The following is an 18,211-nucleotide window of genomic DNA, read 5'->3' on the forward strand; positions in this document are numbered from 1 at the left end:
GGCAGCTCTGCTCTTGCCCTTCCCACAAGCTACGTGGCTTCAACCCGTGTTCCAGCAGCTCAGGGTTCAAAACAGGTACCTGAGTTACTGACATCAGCAGTTACTGAGCTGATGTCTGTGGTGTCCTTGAAGTTTGGATTTTACCTGCAGAGGCTGTAGGGTTTTTGGGTGTGCTGTAGGGCTAAAGAATGGGTCTGGCAGGGCTGTTTTGCTCTCTGAGCTGTGTGGATGCTACTGCAGGGGAGGAATACCCTTTGCTTGGTTATTTGCTAACATGTGTGAACGGCTTAAGCTAAGCAGGACATGCTGGAAAGTTCCAGGTAGAGTTTTGGGTCATACAGTCATAGAATGGTGGGGAGTGGAAAGGACCTTTAGAGCTCATTTAACATCTTGGTCAATGATCTGGCTGAGGGAGTTTCTCCTTGTGTTTAAAGGGAACTTTTTGTGTTCCAGCTTATGCCCATTGCCCCCTGTCACTGGAGGCTGCAGAGAAAAGTGTCACCACAGGATCTGCTGATGCTGGCAGGGAAGGGCCTGTCCTGCCCTGAGGTCCCGTTCCCAGCAGTTCTCTGCTCAGACTGTGCTCTGTGAGCCTCAGGGCAGGTCACTGCTGCTCCCTGAGCTGCCTCAGCACTACTCTGGCACCAAAAAGAATTCCTATCAGTGCAATTCCAGTACAGCACAGAGTGTGTCCACAGGCTGAGCTCTGCACAGCTTGCAAGTGCTTCCTCAGAGCAACCATCACCAGCAGCTTCCCAGGCTCCTGGACTGTGGGCAGAGGCCATGGGCTGGCCAAGGACAGGGATGTGCCAGCTGCTAACACTGTGATGCCCCAGGTCCAGCCTGCCCATGCTGCAGCTGAGCAGCACTCCCTGCATCCCTGCTCTCACCATTTGAAGCTGCCTCCCAGGCAGCAGAACCACAGTGATTTAACTGGCAGCATGTTCTAATCTGTCCCAGACTCTGCAGGCCCCTTGGTTTCTCTCAGTGGGAGCAGCTTCGTTGCAGCCTGTGCCCACCAGCTGCTTTGCTTGGATGACTTTGTGCAGGGCTTTTGCCACTTATTTTCCCCAGTCTCCTGGAACTTTACCCAGGCACTGGGTGCCATTTAGGAAACACAATCTTTAGCTTCCTTTGCTCTTCAGGGCTGCAGTGGGTTGAACTGGTAGGGCCCAAGGGAAAGTCTGGGAGCATCTAATTGCTCTATCCAGCTACAGAGAGCTGGCTGGGATGAATTAGGGTTGTCTCTTCTCCCTCTCTCCTGCTCTGTTTTACTCCTCAGTTGCTTCCAGTGGGTTTTCCAATCTGCCAGACAAGACCCTGTGTCCTCATTAGAGGTCTCTGGGGAAAGAAGGGCTGGTGGGTCACCTCTGGGCTTTGCAATCCCACTTACCACCTCTGTTTCCTTTGGGTTTTGTCTTGGGCTCACCCTGACCTTTCTCAACTCTTCCTCCTCGGTGCTATGTTGCCAGTTGTCCACTTCACACCTGCTATAGACACTGTTCTATAAAACATGGCTATTGATGTCATTTGGGGCATGGAACTGGGGGTGACAGAGGAGTGCTGCTCCTTGGGCTCGAGACATTGCACTGGCCAGAGGTAACATCAGCACTGATGGCAGAGAAACAGCAACACATCAGCACTGCCATCACCTCTCTCTTTGGTGGGGCCAAGTCTCTGTCTGCAGGTGAGATGAAAACTTTGTGCTAAGGAATGAGAAAGTGGGAATATTCCAGAGCCCTCTATAACCTCAGGGAAATATTAACTCCTTGGGTGAGAATTAGGGCTTCAACTGGGGCTTGGTTGGCCTCAGCCCCTCTCAGAGATTAGAGAGCAGACAGCATGAGACCTGGATGTGACCCAGGGTTGGTTCGTCTAGTACCTCCACATGGTCTTGGGTACCTCATGTATTTACCTTCCACAGCATCAGAGGGGCTGATGAAGATGGGTGTGTGGTGGGCCTGGCCATCCTCCTCCCGTGGGCATGAGAGTGGAGATGCTCTGTGGGGGTGTGCAGGGGTTGTGGCAGTGCCTGGTGCCAGCAGTAGGTTTTGATGCTGTTAGTTTTTTGAAGGCGGATGCTGATTTGCCCTAGTTAGAGCTTCTTGTGGGAAAAGAGTGTGCTTGGGGAGATTTTGGAGGGGTAAAAAAAGGGCTTTCAAAACATCTCATTTTGGTATTAAAAGGAAATGATCACACTTTCTTCCACCTGATTTGAGATGGGGTTTAGGGTATAAAGTTGCCTGGGCATGAAAGCTTGACATCCAAGTAAGCTGTAGCACATTGCATGTGACAAAGGCAGGATCTCCCAGAAAAAGTTCTCACAACTGAAGCAAAGCATTTCAGCTTTGAGTGAAAGAAACTCTTCAGCCTTGGCATTGGAAAGTTGAACACCTTTGCTTTTTCTCCCCACCTGAGATAAGAAAAGTTTAGAAGTCTCCAGTCTGCTGATATGACATCTAGCAGCAGAGCAAAGGCTTCAGCCCCTCCTGCTGCCTTTGGAGCCCCTCTGCCTCCCAGGGCCCTCCAGAAGAGGGGCTGAAGCCCTGACCCACCAGTACCAATGAATCAGAGAATCACAGAATCATTTGGGTTGGCAAAGCCCTGGAAGCTGCTGCAGTGCCAGCCCTGCCCTCACCCTGCCCAGCCCAGCACTGACCCACGGCCTCAGCACCTCAGCTCCATGGCTTTGGGATCCCTCCAGGGCTGGGCACTGCCCCAGCTCCCTGGGCAGCCTGGCACAGGGGCTGACACCCCTCTCAGGGAAACAGTTCTGCCTCAGCTCCAGCCTCAACCTCCCCTGGGGCAACTTGAGGCTGTTTCCCCTTGTCCTGTCATTCACTGCTGGGGAGCAGAGCCCGACCCCCAGCTCCCTGCAGCCTCCTGTCAGGGAGTGTCAGAGAGTGCTGCTGTGTCCCCTCAGCCTCCTCTTCTCCAGCCTCAACACCCCCATTCCCTCAGCCCCTCCCCAGCCCCTTGTGCTCCAGCCCCTTCCCCAGCTCTGTGCCCGGCTCTGGCCACGCTGCAGCCCCTCAGTGTCCCTGTGGCAGGGAGTGAGGGGCCCAGCACTGACACAGTGTTGGAGATGTGTCCTCACCAGTGCTGAGTCCAGAGGTGCCACCTGCAGAATCACCAGTTCTGGCAGTGACATTGAGTTTTCTATTTGCTGTTCATGCAAACCCACCTCGGTGCTCCCAAGCAAACATGCATCTTGGTGCAGAGCAGAACCAGAGCCGAGTAATGGGCTCTATGGACAGAAGGCAGGAAGAGAAGGATGCTCAGTATCTCCGTGTTCCTCTCTGCTCCCCTTCTGCAGCCCTGCAAGGCAAGCGTGGGCTTGCAACTCCCTCTAGTGACTTCTCACAGACTCTTTATCAGCTGCCCAGCCCCGAGGAGCCACCAGCCAGGGCTGAGGTCCCACACGGCTCTTCTTGGTGCCATGTCCCAGTGAGGCTCACTGGGAGCGGGGCTGAGCTCTGAGCAGTGCTGCTGGGCACGTGGGGCTGCTGGAAATGCTGCCAACTGCTCCAGAAGGAAAAGTCCTTCACACCTACCATCCAACCCAGCCCTGGGGCTGTGTGTGTTGCTGGGTGTCTGAGCCCAGCCTGAGATGTGACACTGCTGGATGTGACACTGATGTGCATTTGAAACGCAGGAAACTCTCTCTAACTAGCTCCTTTTTCACATCCTTTTCATCCTGAGTGTAGATGTTTCTCTCAAGGCTGTGGTTTGCCTCCATCCATGGGTGGTGCCTGGGTCTCGCTGGTGGCTGTAGGGCTGAAAGAGCCATTGGGACCATGCACTGTGCTGCTGTGACCACTGACTGTGGCAGCTGAAGTCAGAGTGAGTCCTTTGCAAGCCTCTGCCTTAAATTAATCTGCTGCAAGTGTCCAGGAGGCTCCACATGGGCTTGTGTTTGTCTCCCCTTCCCAGCCCTCAGAGGTTTGCCAGCACTACAGCTGTAGCAGCTCAATGTGGTGGGAGCTGTGAGCTCCCCTCCAAGCTGCCTGTACCATTCCCTGGAGACTACCAGGAGCCTCAAAATATGCAGAAGCAGCAAAGACAAAGGCTGAAGGAGCAGTCTGATCCCTGATGTAACTCTCTACACTTGCTTCATTTGTTTCAGTAATTGCTCTGAAGCTTGGGTTTGTGTCCTGCAGACTCTTCTCTCGATGCTCCTCAGCACAGACAGTTGTGGGAGGACCAGTGTGGGGCTGTGAGGAGGTTTGTGTTAGTGTAACCCACGTTGACAGCTGGCTCATGTCTCTCGTGGAGGGTTTGTAGGTGGTTGACCTGACCTGCCTGCTGCCAGAGAGCTGCCCTGGAGCTCAAGGGCTGAGGTTCACAAGCCATGAGAAGCAGCATTCATGCATGTGGGGAATGAAGAAGCACAAGTTTGAGGAGCAGAGAAGGGAAGAAAAACAGTGAAAACTCCAAATTTCTTCTGTTTTTGTTCTTCTTTTCAGGCCTCCAGACTCCCCAGTTCAGATCTGACCATGGGGCCACCTTGGGTGTGGGAGGATGCCCAGGAAACCCTGAGCCCCCAGCCTGATGGGAGTGCCCTGACTTCCCTCTCTGCTACCGAGATGCTGTCGGCTGAGGACGAGGAGGAGGAGGGCAGCCTTTCTATTGAGGATGAAGGCTTTGAGCCATTGAACTCCACCTCTAATAAAATGAGTGTCCCTGGAAGGCCAGGGCTCAGCAGGAGCAGCCCCCGGGCTGCCAGCAGCTCCGGTGAGTCCACAGTCAGGGCTTCTCCCATTTCTGCTGTGCACCATACCTGGGCACCTCATGGTGCTTTTCTCCACCCAGGACCTTCCATCAAAACACACAGAGCAGCCAAGAAGGAACGTGCCTCTGAGCCCTGGCAGGAGAATGTGACCACGGAGAAGCTGCCGGGTGCCGCAGGCAGCCAGCGGCGGGTCCTGCCCGGCAAACCTGGCGCCGCCATCGCCCACCTGCACGTGCCCACCAGCTCCACCAAGCTCTCCCCACCGGCACGTGGGGCGGCTGGCCCCGCAGGCAGCGTGCCCAAAGGTCCCCTGGGGATGGAGTCAGCAGGTGTTGCCCACCCAGGGCTCCCCGTCTCGCCGGTGCCAGCGGGGCGGCAGCGCCACATGAAGCCGGGACCGCCGGGGCTGCCGGGACCGCCAGGGCTGCCGGTGAGTGCGGAGCCAGGGGAGGGATGGGTGATGGTGCATCTTCCCTCCAGTGTGGCTGGTGGGCACAGGCTGCTGAGCTCCGTGGGAAACTGGGCAGGGAAACCTCCTCCATGCAGGCAGCATGGGGCTGTGGCCAGCCTGGCCCTGAGCAAGCGTGTTTTAATGTCCATGAAGAGCTCCCTGGCAGCTGGAGAGGGAGAAGGTGATTCCTTTGTCCCCCCTGCTCTAGAGGTTGTCACAGAATCATTGTGGTTGGCAAAGCCCTTGGAGCTGCTGCAGTGCCAGCCCTGCCCTCACCCTGCCCAGCCCAGCACTGACCCACAGCCTCAGCACCTCAGCCCCACGGCTTTGGGATCCCTCCAGGGCTGGGCACTGCCCCAGCTCCCTGGGCAGCCTGGCACAGGGGTGACACCCCTCTCAGGGAAACAGTTCTGCCTCAGCTCCAGCCTCAACCTCCCCTGGGGAAACTTGAGCCCATTTCCTCTTGTATCATTCATCACTGGTGAGCAGAGTCTGACCCCCAGCTCCCTGCAGCCTCCTGTCAGGGAGTGTCAGAGAGTGCTGCTGGCTCCTCTCAGCCTCCTCTTCTCCAGCCTCAACACCCCCAGGTCCTTCAGCTGCTCCCCATCAGACTCGTGCTCCTGACCCTTTTTAACCATGCTGTCAGTTTTCATTTCACCCTGTTCCTGCCCAGAGGCCGTCTGAAGGGCTCAGAGCAGGGCTCAGCCATCTCCAGCTGCTCTCCCTGCAGCCCCCAGGCATCAGCCCATCACCCCACTGACATCGTTGTCCTTTGCTTCTCTACCACTGCGACACCCTAAAATCTGGAGTGGCTCAAAGCAGGGTATTGAATTTATCCTGAAATGAGTTTTGTTTGCTTTTCAGATGATCCATTCATCATGGTGGGTGAACAAAGGGTAAAATAAATGGTAAATTTAGGATACATGAATTTTTAGAGCAGTCACCAGCCTTCACTGGGAAGTAGCTGCAAACAGCTTTCACATATTTTCCCACGTTACTTCTTCTGCCAAAATGATTTCCCTAATTTGGTGCCATTTTCTTCACAACTCCTCTAGAAAATTGCATTTCATTTACCCAGTGCCACTGTCAGCAGTGACCATGGGCACCTTCTCCTGCCCCCAGGCACACACCCCAGCTTGGGGCTGCTCTGGGGGTTTGCCTGGGTGCTGCAGGGCAGGTGTCCACACGTGGCTGGGTTCAGGGCTGCCTTTGAGGGACTTGACACTTAAATTCATCATCCATGAGCCAGACTTTGCAGGATAATGGTTAAATTTAGGACTGCTGTCCTTCCCCCTCGAGCCTTCTCCTTGCTGCTGCAGCTACTGCCTGCAGAAATAGGAGATGGCAAAAGGAACAGATGCTGAAGGATGAAAAAATGCTGGGAGTGAAGGACATGTGGAGGCATTTGACAGCTCTGCTGTGAGCTGAGAGCACGAGGAGGGGACCCAGCCTGGAGGAAACTGATTTTCCCTCCTGTAGGAAGACTTGAGATTGGGGTTTTTTCTTGTTTGTGAGTATCCTGGGTGGAAACACAGGTACAAGCACTGGCCTCAGGAGATTAGGTTGGAGATGCTGGCACAGGCAGGTGTAGGCTTGAAGCTCTCGAGTGGCATAGCCCATGCAGAGCTGAGCTTCTAGCTACAATCCAATGCCGAGCCTGGCAACCTTTCCTGATGCTGTGTTAGTGCTCCCCAGGGCTGAGAGCAGGTGGACTCTGCCCTTGTTGCTGGTGCCCAGAGCTCCTCCAGGTCTCCATCCCACCATTCCTTCAGGCTGTGCTGAGCCATGCCAGATCTGGGCGTGTTTTGGAGCCTGTTTTGGAGCTGCTGCCCAGCCCCAGCCCCCTGACTTCACACCCCTGTGCCTCGCCGCTGCCCTGCCCCGTGCTCGTGCTGCTGCCAGCGAATGTGTGATGGATGTTTTTGGGTGCTTAAATGTATCCTGTGGAAGGGAAACCAAAGGACTGGTGCCCTCACCTTGGAAAACACCATTAAAAGGAATTTGGGTCTTTTCCTTTGGGAACAGGACTTGGCCTTGCCTCAGGTTGTGGCGGTGGTGACGTGTGCTGGGCTTGTGGCTCATCCTCTCCCGCATCACCTCGGGCAGCCTTGCACCCAGGAGCTCGCACCAGGCAGGGTGGGTGTCTGAAGGTGACACCTCTCGTTATTCTTAGAGGAAAAGTTTGGAAACAATGAGGTTTTAGCATTGACTGTTTCCCTTGTGGGGTTTTTGTCCTCGTCTTTCCCCAGCAGTGTGGAGCAGGGGACCAGCAGGGCACAGCCCCCCAGCCCGGGGGTCCTTCCCCTCAGAGCAGCTTCATTTCGTGCCTTTCCAGTCAGGAAATGTGGACAGAGGTTTATTTCTCATCCTGCCAAGTTCTGGTCGTGCCTTAGTGCTGCAGACAGATGCCCTCAGCTCCCATCCCAGCCCTTGGTCACTCTGAAGGCGTTGGAGACTGGTTGGTCAATAACAACAACACGTTATAAGAAGTGGAAAGTGTCTCTTTAAAACCTGCTGGCTTTTGTGATCTCATTAATCCTCCTTGCAGGGATTTCACTGCACTGCCACTATGGCAAAGCTCCTTGGCTGGCAGAGTGTTTCCTGGGGGTTCCCAGCTGTCAGCACATCCCCACAGGCGCTTCCTTATCTGTTTTGCTTCCTGTTACTGGGACCCAGCACCGGCAGTTCAGGAGCAGAGATGTGGTTTCTGTTCATAGGCCTAAATTGAATCCTGCTGGAGGCATCTGTTCTCAGGGGTGGCAAGAGCTCAGGGGACAAGGCAAACGCTGAGCCTTCTGTGTGCTTTGCTCCCTGGAGCCACGTGGGCTCCCCCAGCAGCCGGGGCTGCAGCCGTGGGTCACGCTGAGGGTGCTGCAGGTAGTTTGTGTGGCAGAGCAGGGGCTGCCCTCTGCCAGGCATCTCTTGCACTCGTTTGCATTTTCCTCTCCTGAAATGTAACAGCCCTTGGATTCGTTGTTCCTGATGCTCTGAATTGTTCTTTTTGGTTTGTATGAAATGGCATCAGCTTGGGAGCTACCTGAGGGGAGAGAAATAGATGCCATCACATTTCATGGGGTGCCATTGTGCCTGTGGCTCTGTCCTGTCCCTCCATCATGAATGAGGACTGTACAGTTTGGCTGTGTAATGTTGGTGTAAGCAACATTGGTGTTGGCTTTGCAACAGGGGCAGAGAGGAACCTGCTGAGGTTCACCAAGGGCAAGGGCAGAGTCCTGCAGCTGGGGAGGAACAACCCCCTGCAGCAGCACAGGCTGGGGGTGACCTGCTGGAGAGCAGCTCCAGGAGAGAGACCTGGCAGTGCTGGCTGAGAATAAACTGCCCATGAGCAGCAACGTGGCCTCGTGGGCAAGAAGCCAATGGCAGCCTGGGGGCAGCAAGAGAGTGTGGGCAGCAGGGCCAGGGAGGTTGTGCTGCCCCTCTGCTCTGCCCTGCTGAGGCCTCATCTGGAGTCCTGGGGCCAGTGCTGGGCTCCCCAGCTCCAGAGGGACAGGGAACTGCTGGAGAGAGGCCAGTGCAGGGCCAGCAAGATGCTGAGGGGACTGGAGCATCTTCCTTGTGAGGAAAGGCTGTGGGACCTGGGGCTGCTCAGCCTGGAGAAGAGACTGAGGGGAAATTCCATCAGCATTTGTAAGGACCTAAAGGGTTCCCACTGTCAGGAGGATGGGGCAGCACTTTTTTCTATTGTTTCAAGTGCCAGGACAAGGGGTAACAGGCACAAGCTGGAACATTAAAAGTTCCACCTAAACACAAAGAGCAAGTCCTTTGGTGCTGAGGTGAGGGAGCCCTGGCCCAGGCTGCCCAGGGAGGGTGTGGAGGCTCTTTCTCAGGAGATTTCCATCCCCACCTGGACACGTTCCTGTGCCCCCTGAGCCAGGGGAACCTGCTTGAGCAGGGGCTGGGGCTGGATCAGCTCTGCAGGGCCCTTCCCACCCCACCATGCTGTGGTTCTATGATTCTATAGAGGTGCCCATGGCCAGTGTCTGGGGAGGAGCAGGAGGAGGAATGGCTCTTTGGCCATCTCAGACAGGATCCTGGTGCACTTAAGTGTCTTTGGTGGAGCACTGTGATGACTACCTTGGAAGAATTCATTGGGCCTCCCATCCTCTGCTGGCATGTCTGAGCTGTGGACCTGGGGCAGTGGGTGTCCATACAGGAGATAAGATAGAGGTCACCTGGAAGAAGTGACTGGAGCCCATGGTTCTTGAGGGGAATCAGGGGAACACAGGACTTATTGAAGGATCTAATGTATCTCTGTACCCAGGGCAGAGAGGATGAGCCTGTCCCCTGGCACCTGGCATCAGGCAGTAAAATCCCAGTGACTCCAATCTGGGTACTGTCCTGCAGAACTGGGCTCTCAGCAGCACCCTTAAAGGAGGGGTGCTGGGTGGATACACAGAGGGGCTGTCTGGCACTGAGAGGGGTCTCTGCCCATCCTGGTGAGTGCTTTAATACTGGGTACAGTGGGCAGGAATTGCTTTGTTTACCTCCCTCAGCGATGATGCACGTGACTGTGGTAGGCTTAGATCTTAAGCTCTTTTCCAAGCTAAATGATTCAGTGATTCTAATACCCAAATCAGATCAGAGCTGCCAGCGTCGTTGCTGCTGCGTGTGCCATTGGGCAGCAACACGTGCCATGTGTGAGCCAAGCTCAGGGGGCACAGCCCTCAGACCTCAGAGAAGGAAAACTGAGACACGGAACTCTGAGGGCTTCAGATCTGGGCATCTGAATGATGGAAGTCCCTTTGGAGCCCCCCTCAGTGCCAAGGCTGTTTCTGGGTGTTTCTTGGCCTTTACACCAGTCCCACTGGCATGAGGCAGCGAGGACATAGAATCACAGAATCATTATGGTTCGAAAAGACCTTTAAGGTCATCAGGTGCAACCCCTCCCCTCACACTGCCAGGCCCAGCACTAAACTGAACCAGATCTCACCTATGCATCTATTCAGTATCTCCAGGGATGGGGACACCCCCACCTCTCTGGGCAGCCCATTTCAATGCTTAACAACCCTCCTGGTGACAAAGTTCTTCCTGATGTCCCACCTAAACCTCCCCTGGGGCAACTCCAGCCCATTTCCCCTTGTCCTGTCATTCATTGCTGGGGAGCAGAGCCCGACCCCCAGTTCCCTGCAGCCTCCTCAGGGAGTGTCAGAGAGTGCTGCTGGCTGCCCTCAGGCTCCTCTTCTCCAGGCTCAACACCCCCATTCCCTCAGCCCCTCCCCAGCCCCTTGTGCTCCAGCCCCTTCCCCAGCTCTGTGCCCGGCTCTGGCCACGCTGCAGCCCCTCAGTGTCCCTGTGGCAGTGAGTGAGGGGCCCAGCACTGACACAGCCCTGGAGCTGCAGCCTCCCCAGGGCCCAGCACAGGGGACAGTCCCTGCCCTGCTCCTGCTGCCACCCCACTGCTGAGCCCAGCCAGGCTGCCACTGCCCTTCTTGCCCCCCTGGGCACGCTGCTGGCTCCTGTTCAGCCGCTGGCACCAGCCCCCCCAGGCCCTTTCCCTGCAGCAGTTTCCAGCCCCTCTGCCCCAGCCTGGAGCTGCCTGGCCTTGAGGAGTCCTAAAGGCATAACCCAGCCCTTGGCCTTATTAAACCTCATCCCATTGCCCTCAGCCCATGGCTCCAGCCTGGCCAGAGCCCTCTGCAGCCCCTCCTGCCCTCACACAGATCTACACTCCCACACAGCTTCGTGCCATCAGCACACTGACTGAGGGTGCACCCAGTCAGGTCACTGGTTGTTAAACACACCAGGCCCCAGCACCAAGCCCTGGGAACACACTGGTGCCTGGCCAACAACTGGATTTAACTCCATTCCCTACAACTCTCTGGGCCCAGCCATCAGCCAGTTTCTCACCCATCAGAGTGGGCCCATCCAAGCCATGGGCAGCCAGTTTCTCCAGGAGGATGCTGTGGGAGACTGTGTCAGAAGCCTTAACTAAAGTCCAGGAAGACATCCACAGCCTTTCCCTCATCCACAGTGGCTCATCTTGTCACAGAGGAGTTCAGCCTGGTTGGGCTGGCTGCTGCCTGAGCAGGGCTGCCTCGGTGCTCACAGGAATGTGTGTGTCTGTGCTGGTGGTGGTAATGTGGTGTGGATTCCCAGGCTTGTTACTGGACTCAGACAAAGCTGTTTGCAGGCTCAGAACAAAACCAGCAGCTGTAATTGAAGCCATCAGAGCTGCAGCTCTGCAGCAGCCAGGCAGGTAGGTGCTGTGCTGCAGCCCAGCCTGTTATCAGTCTCTGCCAGCATCTCTCAGGTAGGTTTCTTTAGTGGAGAAAAGTCTGGATCTCCCATCTGACTTTGTTTCTGTGTGCACAGATGCTTTGTTGAGCCCTGAACTGTGGTCATTGCTTGGCTAAAATGTGCACTTTTGCCTGGAGATGACCTGGATTGTCTAGTCAGGAGCTGCAGGTGTTTGCATCCTCATCCAAACCACTGTTTGAGTGTGTGGCTGTGATCCAGCTTCATGAGCTTTGTTTCCTGACACACTGCCTTTCCTCACCAGGTGTCAGGAAACGTGCTCCTGCTCCCTGGCCATCTGGGCTGGGGCATTTCAGTGATGGATGCTGCAGGGTTCTGCTGCTCAGCCAGCTGAACAGAGCTGCTTTCTGATGTCAGGGCAGGACAGTAGGAAGAGAGCAGCAGAAACCAGGGTGCATCTCTCACTCCACCCGTCTTTGAGGTGTTTCATTGAGATTTGGTGCTACAGGTTTGCTCTGGATCAGCCACTTCAGTTCCTGCTTCCCTGAGGTGACACAGCTCTCCTCCTTTGCCTTTCAGGGCTGTCCTGGGAGACGTGGACTGGTGGGACCCAAGGGAGACAAAGTGAGTATCCAAGAAAACACGGGAAGGTACAGGATGGGGTGTAGGCTCTGAGGCACGGGCCACAAATGGTTTGGTTTGGGTGGTTTTCATCAAAAGGGCAGTGTGAGCTGCAGTCTAGTGATACTTTACATGCATCTGGAAGAGGAATGAGCTGTTTTGACAGAGTAATTTAAGCCCAGGCTCATGACTGAGCTGATCGTCGGGACAAGCTGCTGTCTTTGCTCTGAGCGACTTAATGGCTCTGCAGAGGCTGCAGAACAGCTTTAGCTCAGGTCACCTGGAGGAGGGATTCTGGGGTGTCCCAAAGCCCAGCTCCATGCCACATCCACCAGCTCATTTGGGAGGGACATCTGACCTCCAGCACTGCCTTGGTCAGACCCAGGGCTGCCCTCTCTTCTGCAGGAGCAGGCAGCAGCCTGCATGGCACAGCTCAGTCTTCTGCTGCTTGCAGCATTGCCTGGTACACTGGCAAGTGCTTGCAAATGCTCTGGATTAAGGGTAGTGCCTCAGTTTGCCCATCAGTAAAGCACTGAGAGTGTTCCTAACCACCTTTGCACAGCAATTTCCATCTTTGCCAAGGTGCAGAGGGTCGAACACATTGCCATGTGTGTCATGCCCCTTCTTTGTGCTTTAGCCTCAGTACCTGTGGCATTGAGACGGGTCTGGGCATAGGCACGTGCACATGAAGCTCATTCCTTTTGCTTTCCCTGCTCTAAATAACCCTGTTCAAGGTTATTTAGGTCTTAAGAGCTGGTTTGAATCCAGGACTGTGCCCAGACCTGGACTCTGCTCCAAGGGTGACCTGAGTCAGAGCCAATGTGCAGCCTGTGTTGACTGTTAACCCCTGCATGGTTTTAAGGAGCTACTTTTGTCTCCCAAGGGGTACCCTGGAGCCATGGGGAGGACAGGGCCCCCAGGTGACCCAGGCCCTGTGGGCATCCCTGGTGTCCCCACCATCATCCTCTGGAGGAACTCCAGGGAGGACTGGCAGACGTTCATGGTGAGTTACAGCCACCTGAGCACTTGGGGAGCTCCACTTACACCTCCCCAGGCACCTCTCTGCAGGGGTGAGAGCTGGGAGGAAGGGTTTGTGATGGTTTGAGTTTGCTAATCCGTTGGGTGGGAGGACAGAGATGTGGGTAGAGGGAGGATGCCAAGGAGATAGGTGTGTCTTGCTGGAAACAGCTCTGTGGGCAGCTGTCCTTGGATGAGATGGGCTCTGTGTGTGCCCTGTTTAGGGCTGCCCCTCACTCCTCTGTGACTGACTGGGAGATCTTGGCCCCCATACACATCCACGACCTCCTATTTTCATGCCCAGAAAGCAGCCCCCTTTGCCTTGCCAGCTACAAACATTGCTCCTGTTCCCCACCACATCCCAGTTTTCTGCCCAGCCCCAGCTGTGTGCCATGGCTTTGGCTTGCAGGGTTTGTGCCCATAAAGCTTCTTGCAAAGACAAGACCTGAACCCTGCTGCTGTGGGGAGCACAGGAGAGGGGCTGGGGCCTGTAGGGAGGCAGGAGTGCTTCAGCTGTCTGCAGAACTCTGTGCACTGTGGGAGTGATGGCTGCAATGACCCATCCAGCCCCATCCTGGTTCCCTGCCTGCTGTGATTAAGCTTAATCTCAGACTCCCTCAGGACACTGGGTCCTTGGGCATTCCCCACCGGGGGCTGGAGCTGCCAGGAGCAGAGGTGCCCTCTGCATTGGGCTTCTGTGACATCCCTCTGACGGGGCTACAGCCTCTCTGGGTCACAGCAGCTTCTCCAGCAGGTGCTGGGCAGGGTGGCTTGCAAGGCAGGCTGGGGAGAGGCCAGGCTCAATGTCCCAGCACTCCACAAGCTCTGAAGCCCAGGGAGGGTGTGGAATCTCCTTCTCTGCAGGTTTTCAATGCCTCCCTGCTCAAGTTCCTGTGTGACCTGATCTAGGTGGAGCTGCTTGGGCAGGGGGTTGGACTGGGTCCCTTCCAACCCTCACCATGCTGGGATTCTGTGATGACCTTGGGTAGGACATTTGGCTTATCTTCAACCCATTCATCTGTGAAGAGGCATAATGGTACCTTCTGCTCCAGGGCAAATGCCTTTAATGCTGGCAAGACACAGTGAGGAGGACCAGCACAGCACAGCACACCCCAAGGAAGGGACAACGCTGGAGGTACAAGGCAGAGAGAGGAGCTGTGCTAGTCTGGCTCTGAGCTTCCAAAGGACCAACCAAAGTCCTTGGGCTAGACCTGCCCCTGGCAGTTTTGTGTTGGCTTGTGTAAAAGCAGCTGCAGAGGATAAACACCTGCCTTAGAGATCTGATTGCTCCTGGGAACTCAGGGGTGCTGAGTACTGGGAGGTATCTGGGTTGACCTCAAGGACCTCTGTGTTCTCCTGTCCTGCTGCTCTCCAGCAGACACTGTGCTGTTACCAGTGCTCACAAGGCCCATTGCAAAGGGATGTAGGAGAAAGGAGCTGGAAGTGTTGACTGGAGGAAGCCTGCAGTGCCAGAGAGCATCTCTATGCTTGTGCCAGGGCCACCACCTCCCTCCCAGGGCATTTGAGATACACATCTGCATAACCCATTCCTGCTGTCAGGGCATGGTTACAGCCCTTTGCAGGGCTCCTGATGGATGGGTGTCAGGAGGCTGGGACATCCCTTTCTTCTGTTGTATCTAGTAACAGGGCAAGGGGTGATGGGATGAAGCTGCAACACAAACAGTTCCATTTAAACATAAGGCAAAGCTGTTGTACTGTGAGGTGAGGGAGCCCTGGCCCAGGCTGCCCAGGGAGGCTGTGGAGGCTCCTTCCTTGGAGCTCTTCAAGACCCACCTGGACACGTTCCTGTGTGACCTGATCTAGGTGGGAGCTGCTTCTGCAGGGGGATGGACTGGATGAGCTCTAAAGGTCCCTTCCAACCCCCATCATGCTGTGATTCTATGGTTCTGATGCTCCTTGCTCTGCACACTCAGCTCGAACCACATTGGTTTTTCCTGCCTGTATTTAGAAAGGCTGGGTTCTTCTCAAGCAGAAATGTTCATGCCTCTGGATGTTGCTGTGGGCTGTTTGGTGTTCCACCCCCTTCAAAGCACGGGCTCTGGGAATGCTGGAGGCAGACAGGCTGGTCTGCCTTTGGGAAGCCAGCAGGGAGGGCTGCTTTTGGCAATGTGCCCATCTGGAGGGGAAGGCAGAGTCTGGCAGGGATGGTGTGGGGCACCCCAAAGCCTCCCTGGGCTGTTGTGTCTGTGGCCGTGTGACCCCGGCAGCGGTGGTGGCAGCACAAAGCCCTGGGATGGCTTTTGCTAAGCTTTGTTGGGATAGCACAGGGGTGAAAAGCTGAGTGGTGGCTGCTGTGAGGACTGGGGAGGGTGGAGGGGGCTGTCTGCTTCTGCAGCCACCCACAACTTACCGAGAGTCTGGCGAAATGCCGTGGCTGGGGACGGCGCTGCTCTTGTGAACCTTGTGAACTGGGGGTTGCAGCGTGGGGCATCCCGGGCTGCTGGTGGCTGCTGTTGGCTCAGCCCTTGGAAATGCAAGTCAGAGGAACCACCTCTGAGGCTGGAGGCATAGTGCAGTATTATGGACTGGGAAAGCAAAGGGCGCTGGTGAGTGTCCCAGAGCAGGTCTGGCTGTTGGGATGCTCCACAGCCTCTCCTGCTCCTTCTGGTGACACGAGCCTTTGCTGTTCATGGGAACTGAGCAAAACCAGCACTGCAGTTCCACCCCAAGCCTCTGTTGTGTTCACTTGTTGACAGATACTGGGGTTGCAGAGAAGCTGTGCTGGTGTAACTCGGGAGACAAGAGCTGTTGCTCTCTTGCTCCGGTTCAGTAGTGTGGAGTCCCAGAAGGAGGAAGGAGAACTGGAGTTATTAGTGATCTTGACCCGCAGCACTAAAGTCCTTTCTTTTTAGCTCTCTCAGTACCTTTAAAAGCAAGAGGTCAGGCTGGGAAATGAGGGCTGGAAACCTTAGAGTGAAAGAAAATATTGCTCCCTGCCAAAAGAGGGAACCCTCAGGGCTTTGTGTGCTCCCGCAGCACCGCGGCTGCACGGCTCCGTGGCCGAGCCCGCCCTGCAGAGCGTGTCCTGCTCCCACAGAGCTGTCAGAAGGGCTTCCTGTGCCCTGCAGGACAGATCCATGGGGTGGTCACTGCCCATCCTCCACCCCCTGTGCCGGTTGTGCCCTTCTCCTCTGACCAGAGCTGCAGCGAGCAAAGCAGCGGCTCCTTCCTGCTGATGCTGCACAAGGCGATTCATTTCTCTCTCCTCTCCTTGGCATCTGGTGCTTTGAAATGCCACTTGGCATCTCTTGCAGGATTTTTTTTCTTCCTCCTTTTTGAAAGGTTGGATTATTACCTTTTTTTTTTTGAAGCCTGATGAAATAATATCCTGTCCTGAATGAATGAAAACCCGAGGTCACTGGTTCCCAGGACAAGGTAAAAGCATTGGCCAGGCTCCAACCCCCCAGAGAAGCTTTTTGTGAACAGCTTTTGAAGGCAATGGGAACTGGCAGGACAGGAGGATGGTGGCCTGGCTCTGGCATGGATGGCAAGGGCTGCAGCCCTTTGCTCACAGTAATCAATCTGGGATCAGCTTGGAAGGAATCAAGCTGCCCCAGAGGCACAGGAGCTCGTGAAGTGCCTCCATCCATCCATCATCTGTCCCCACCACCAGAGCCCTGCTCAGTATCAGAAATACTCCCATATGTTGAAAGCTCTGTCTTTGTTAAGGAGTTCCTTGACTTTCTCCCTTCTTTCTGCCCTGGTATCAGAGGATGGATCTTTGGAGCAGGGAGACAGGAGAGGGTTTCCCAGAGCCCCTGAGGCTGAAGGTGGGGAGCACGTGGGAATCCTGCCCCTCCAGCTGCATGGGACTGGGGTGATGAACAAGAGGGGGGGCTTTTCTTAGCTATGATGCAAGCCAGGATTTAGAGAAGGTGCCTGGACCTACGTTTGGGCTCACCATGGGAAGAAAGGAGGAGGAGGAAAGGTGGGGTTTGCCTCCTGTGTGTCTGTGGTTTGTGCTACTGGGAGGGCAGGAGAGTGGCTGGTAGATGCAGACAGATGTTGTTTTGTTTCCTGGGCATCTCCCAAAGCTTGGGGAAACCTGTCTTGGGAGTGTGCAGTGGGGAGGCCACACTGTGAGCGTTTAGGACCTTCCTCTTGGCTTTGAAAAGCCGTGGGGTGAGCTGTGGCTGGGATGGGATTAGCCCACACTGGGGTGGGGTTTTTCCTCTTTGTAGTCATCTGGTTTTCTGAAGAACTGAAGGTGCATGAAAGCACCTGGGAGCAGTGAGGAGAAAGCCTGCCAGCTACAGCTGCTGGAGGATCTTCTCAGCTGGCACTGGTCAGGATGAGTTTTCCTGTTCGAGGGCAAATTGCAATGTCAAAACAGCTGATTTTAATCCAGTCTGGGCTAAACAGGATGGTACCTGCACTCACCAACAACAGACTTCCATCCTCTCTGCATGCAAAACATTTCTGGTGTCCCAACACTGCTGGGGAGCCTGATTTCAGCAGACTTCAGGAGTGAGCTCTCCATCTTCATTTGTTGATGAGGCCAGCAGGTCCTTACCCTCCTACACGTTGTCCTGTGACTTGCATGCACATAGTGTAAAAGCCATCATTAATTAGAGGGCTGGTTCATTTCTGTGTCTCCCCAAGCAATAGGAAAAAAGCCTCTGAAGCCAGGGATTTTGTTAACCTTTTGTATGTGCTCTCAACCCCATTCTCCTTTCAGCAATCATCATTTTACCAGCTCCTCCAGGCAGGCTGGCCGGTGAGTATTGCTTTCCACCAATTCTCTGTGGTTCCTTTTCCCTTTGGCTTGGTCAGCTGGGTTTTCCACTCTCCAAGCACTTTGTCACAGTGAGATTTGTTTTACCAATGTTTCTCCCAGAGAAAACCCGGAGCCCCTGGGCCCCCAGGACACCCAGGGAGAACAGGAGCACCTGTAAGTAAGAAACTCCTCGTGTCCCCTCCGTGGTGGGAGCTGCTTGGCCCTGCTGATACCCGGGGGCAAGTCTGTGTCCCCAGTCACTTGCACAGCCCTGGGCTGCCCCAAAAAGTATCTACTTGCCCAGTGACTACTGGTATGCTGTAATTAAGGGCCTTGGGATTGGGTTTCAAAGAAGCCTGATGGTTTGCTGGTCTGCTTCCCATCAAAACCCGGGTGATGTTTGATATCCAGCTCCCTGGGCTGCGTTTGGCAGAGGCAG

General features: G+C 55.2%; 1 protein-coding gene across 1 annotated transcript in view; it reads left to right on the forward strand.

Moving 5' to 3' along the window:
* Positions 1 to 18,211, forward strand: part of LOC133627315 (collagen alpha-1(I) chain-like) — a 105,543-nt gene that overhangs the window by 55,327 nt on the left and 32,005 nt on the right. Inside the window, exons 7-12 of the mRNA XM_062011973.1 lie at positions 4,467 to 4,738; positions 4,835 to 5,162; positions 11,976 to 12,020; positions 12,901 to 13,020; positions 17,734 to 17,772; positions 17,893 to 17,946. Of these exons, the coding sequence (XP_061867957.1) occupies positions 4,467 to 4,738; positions 4,835 to 5,162; positions 11,976 to 12,020; positions 12,901 to 13,020; positions 17,734 to 17,772; positions 17,893 to 17,946 (858 nt within the window). The remainder of the gene's footprint in view (positions 1 to 4,466; positions 4,739 to 4,834; positions 5,163 to 11,975; positions 12,021 to 12,900; positions 13,021 to 17,733; positions 17,773 to 17,892; positions 17,947 to 18,211) is intronic.

Source organism: Colius striatus, chromosome 19 (assembly GCF_028858725.1).
Source record: "Colius striatus isolate bColStr4 chromosome 19, bColStr4.1.hap1, whole genome shotgun sequence".
NCBI lineage: Eukaryota > Metazoa > Chordata > Aves > Coliiformes > Coliidae > Colius > Colius striatus.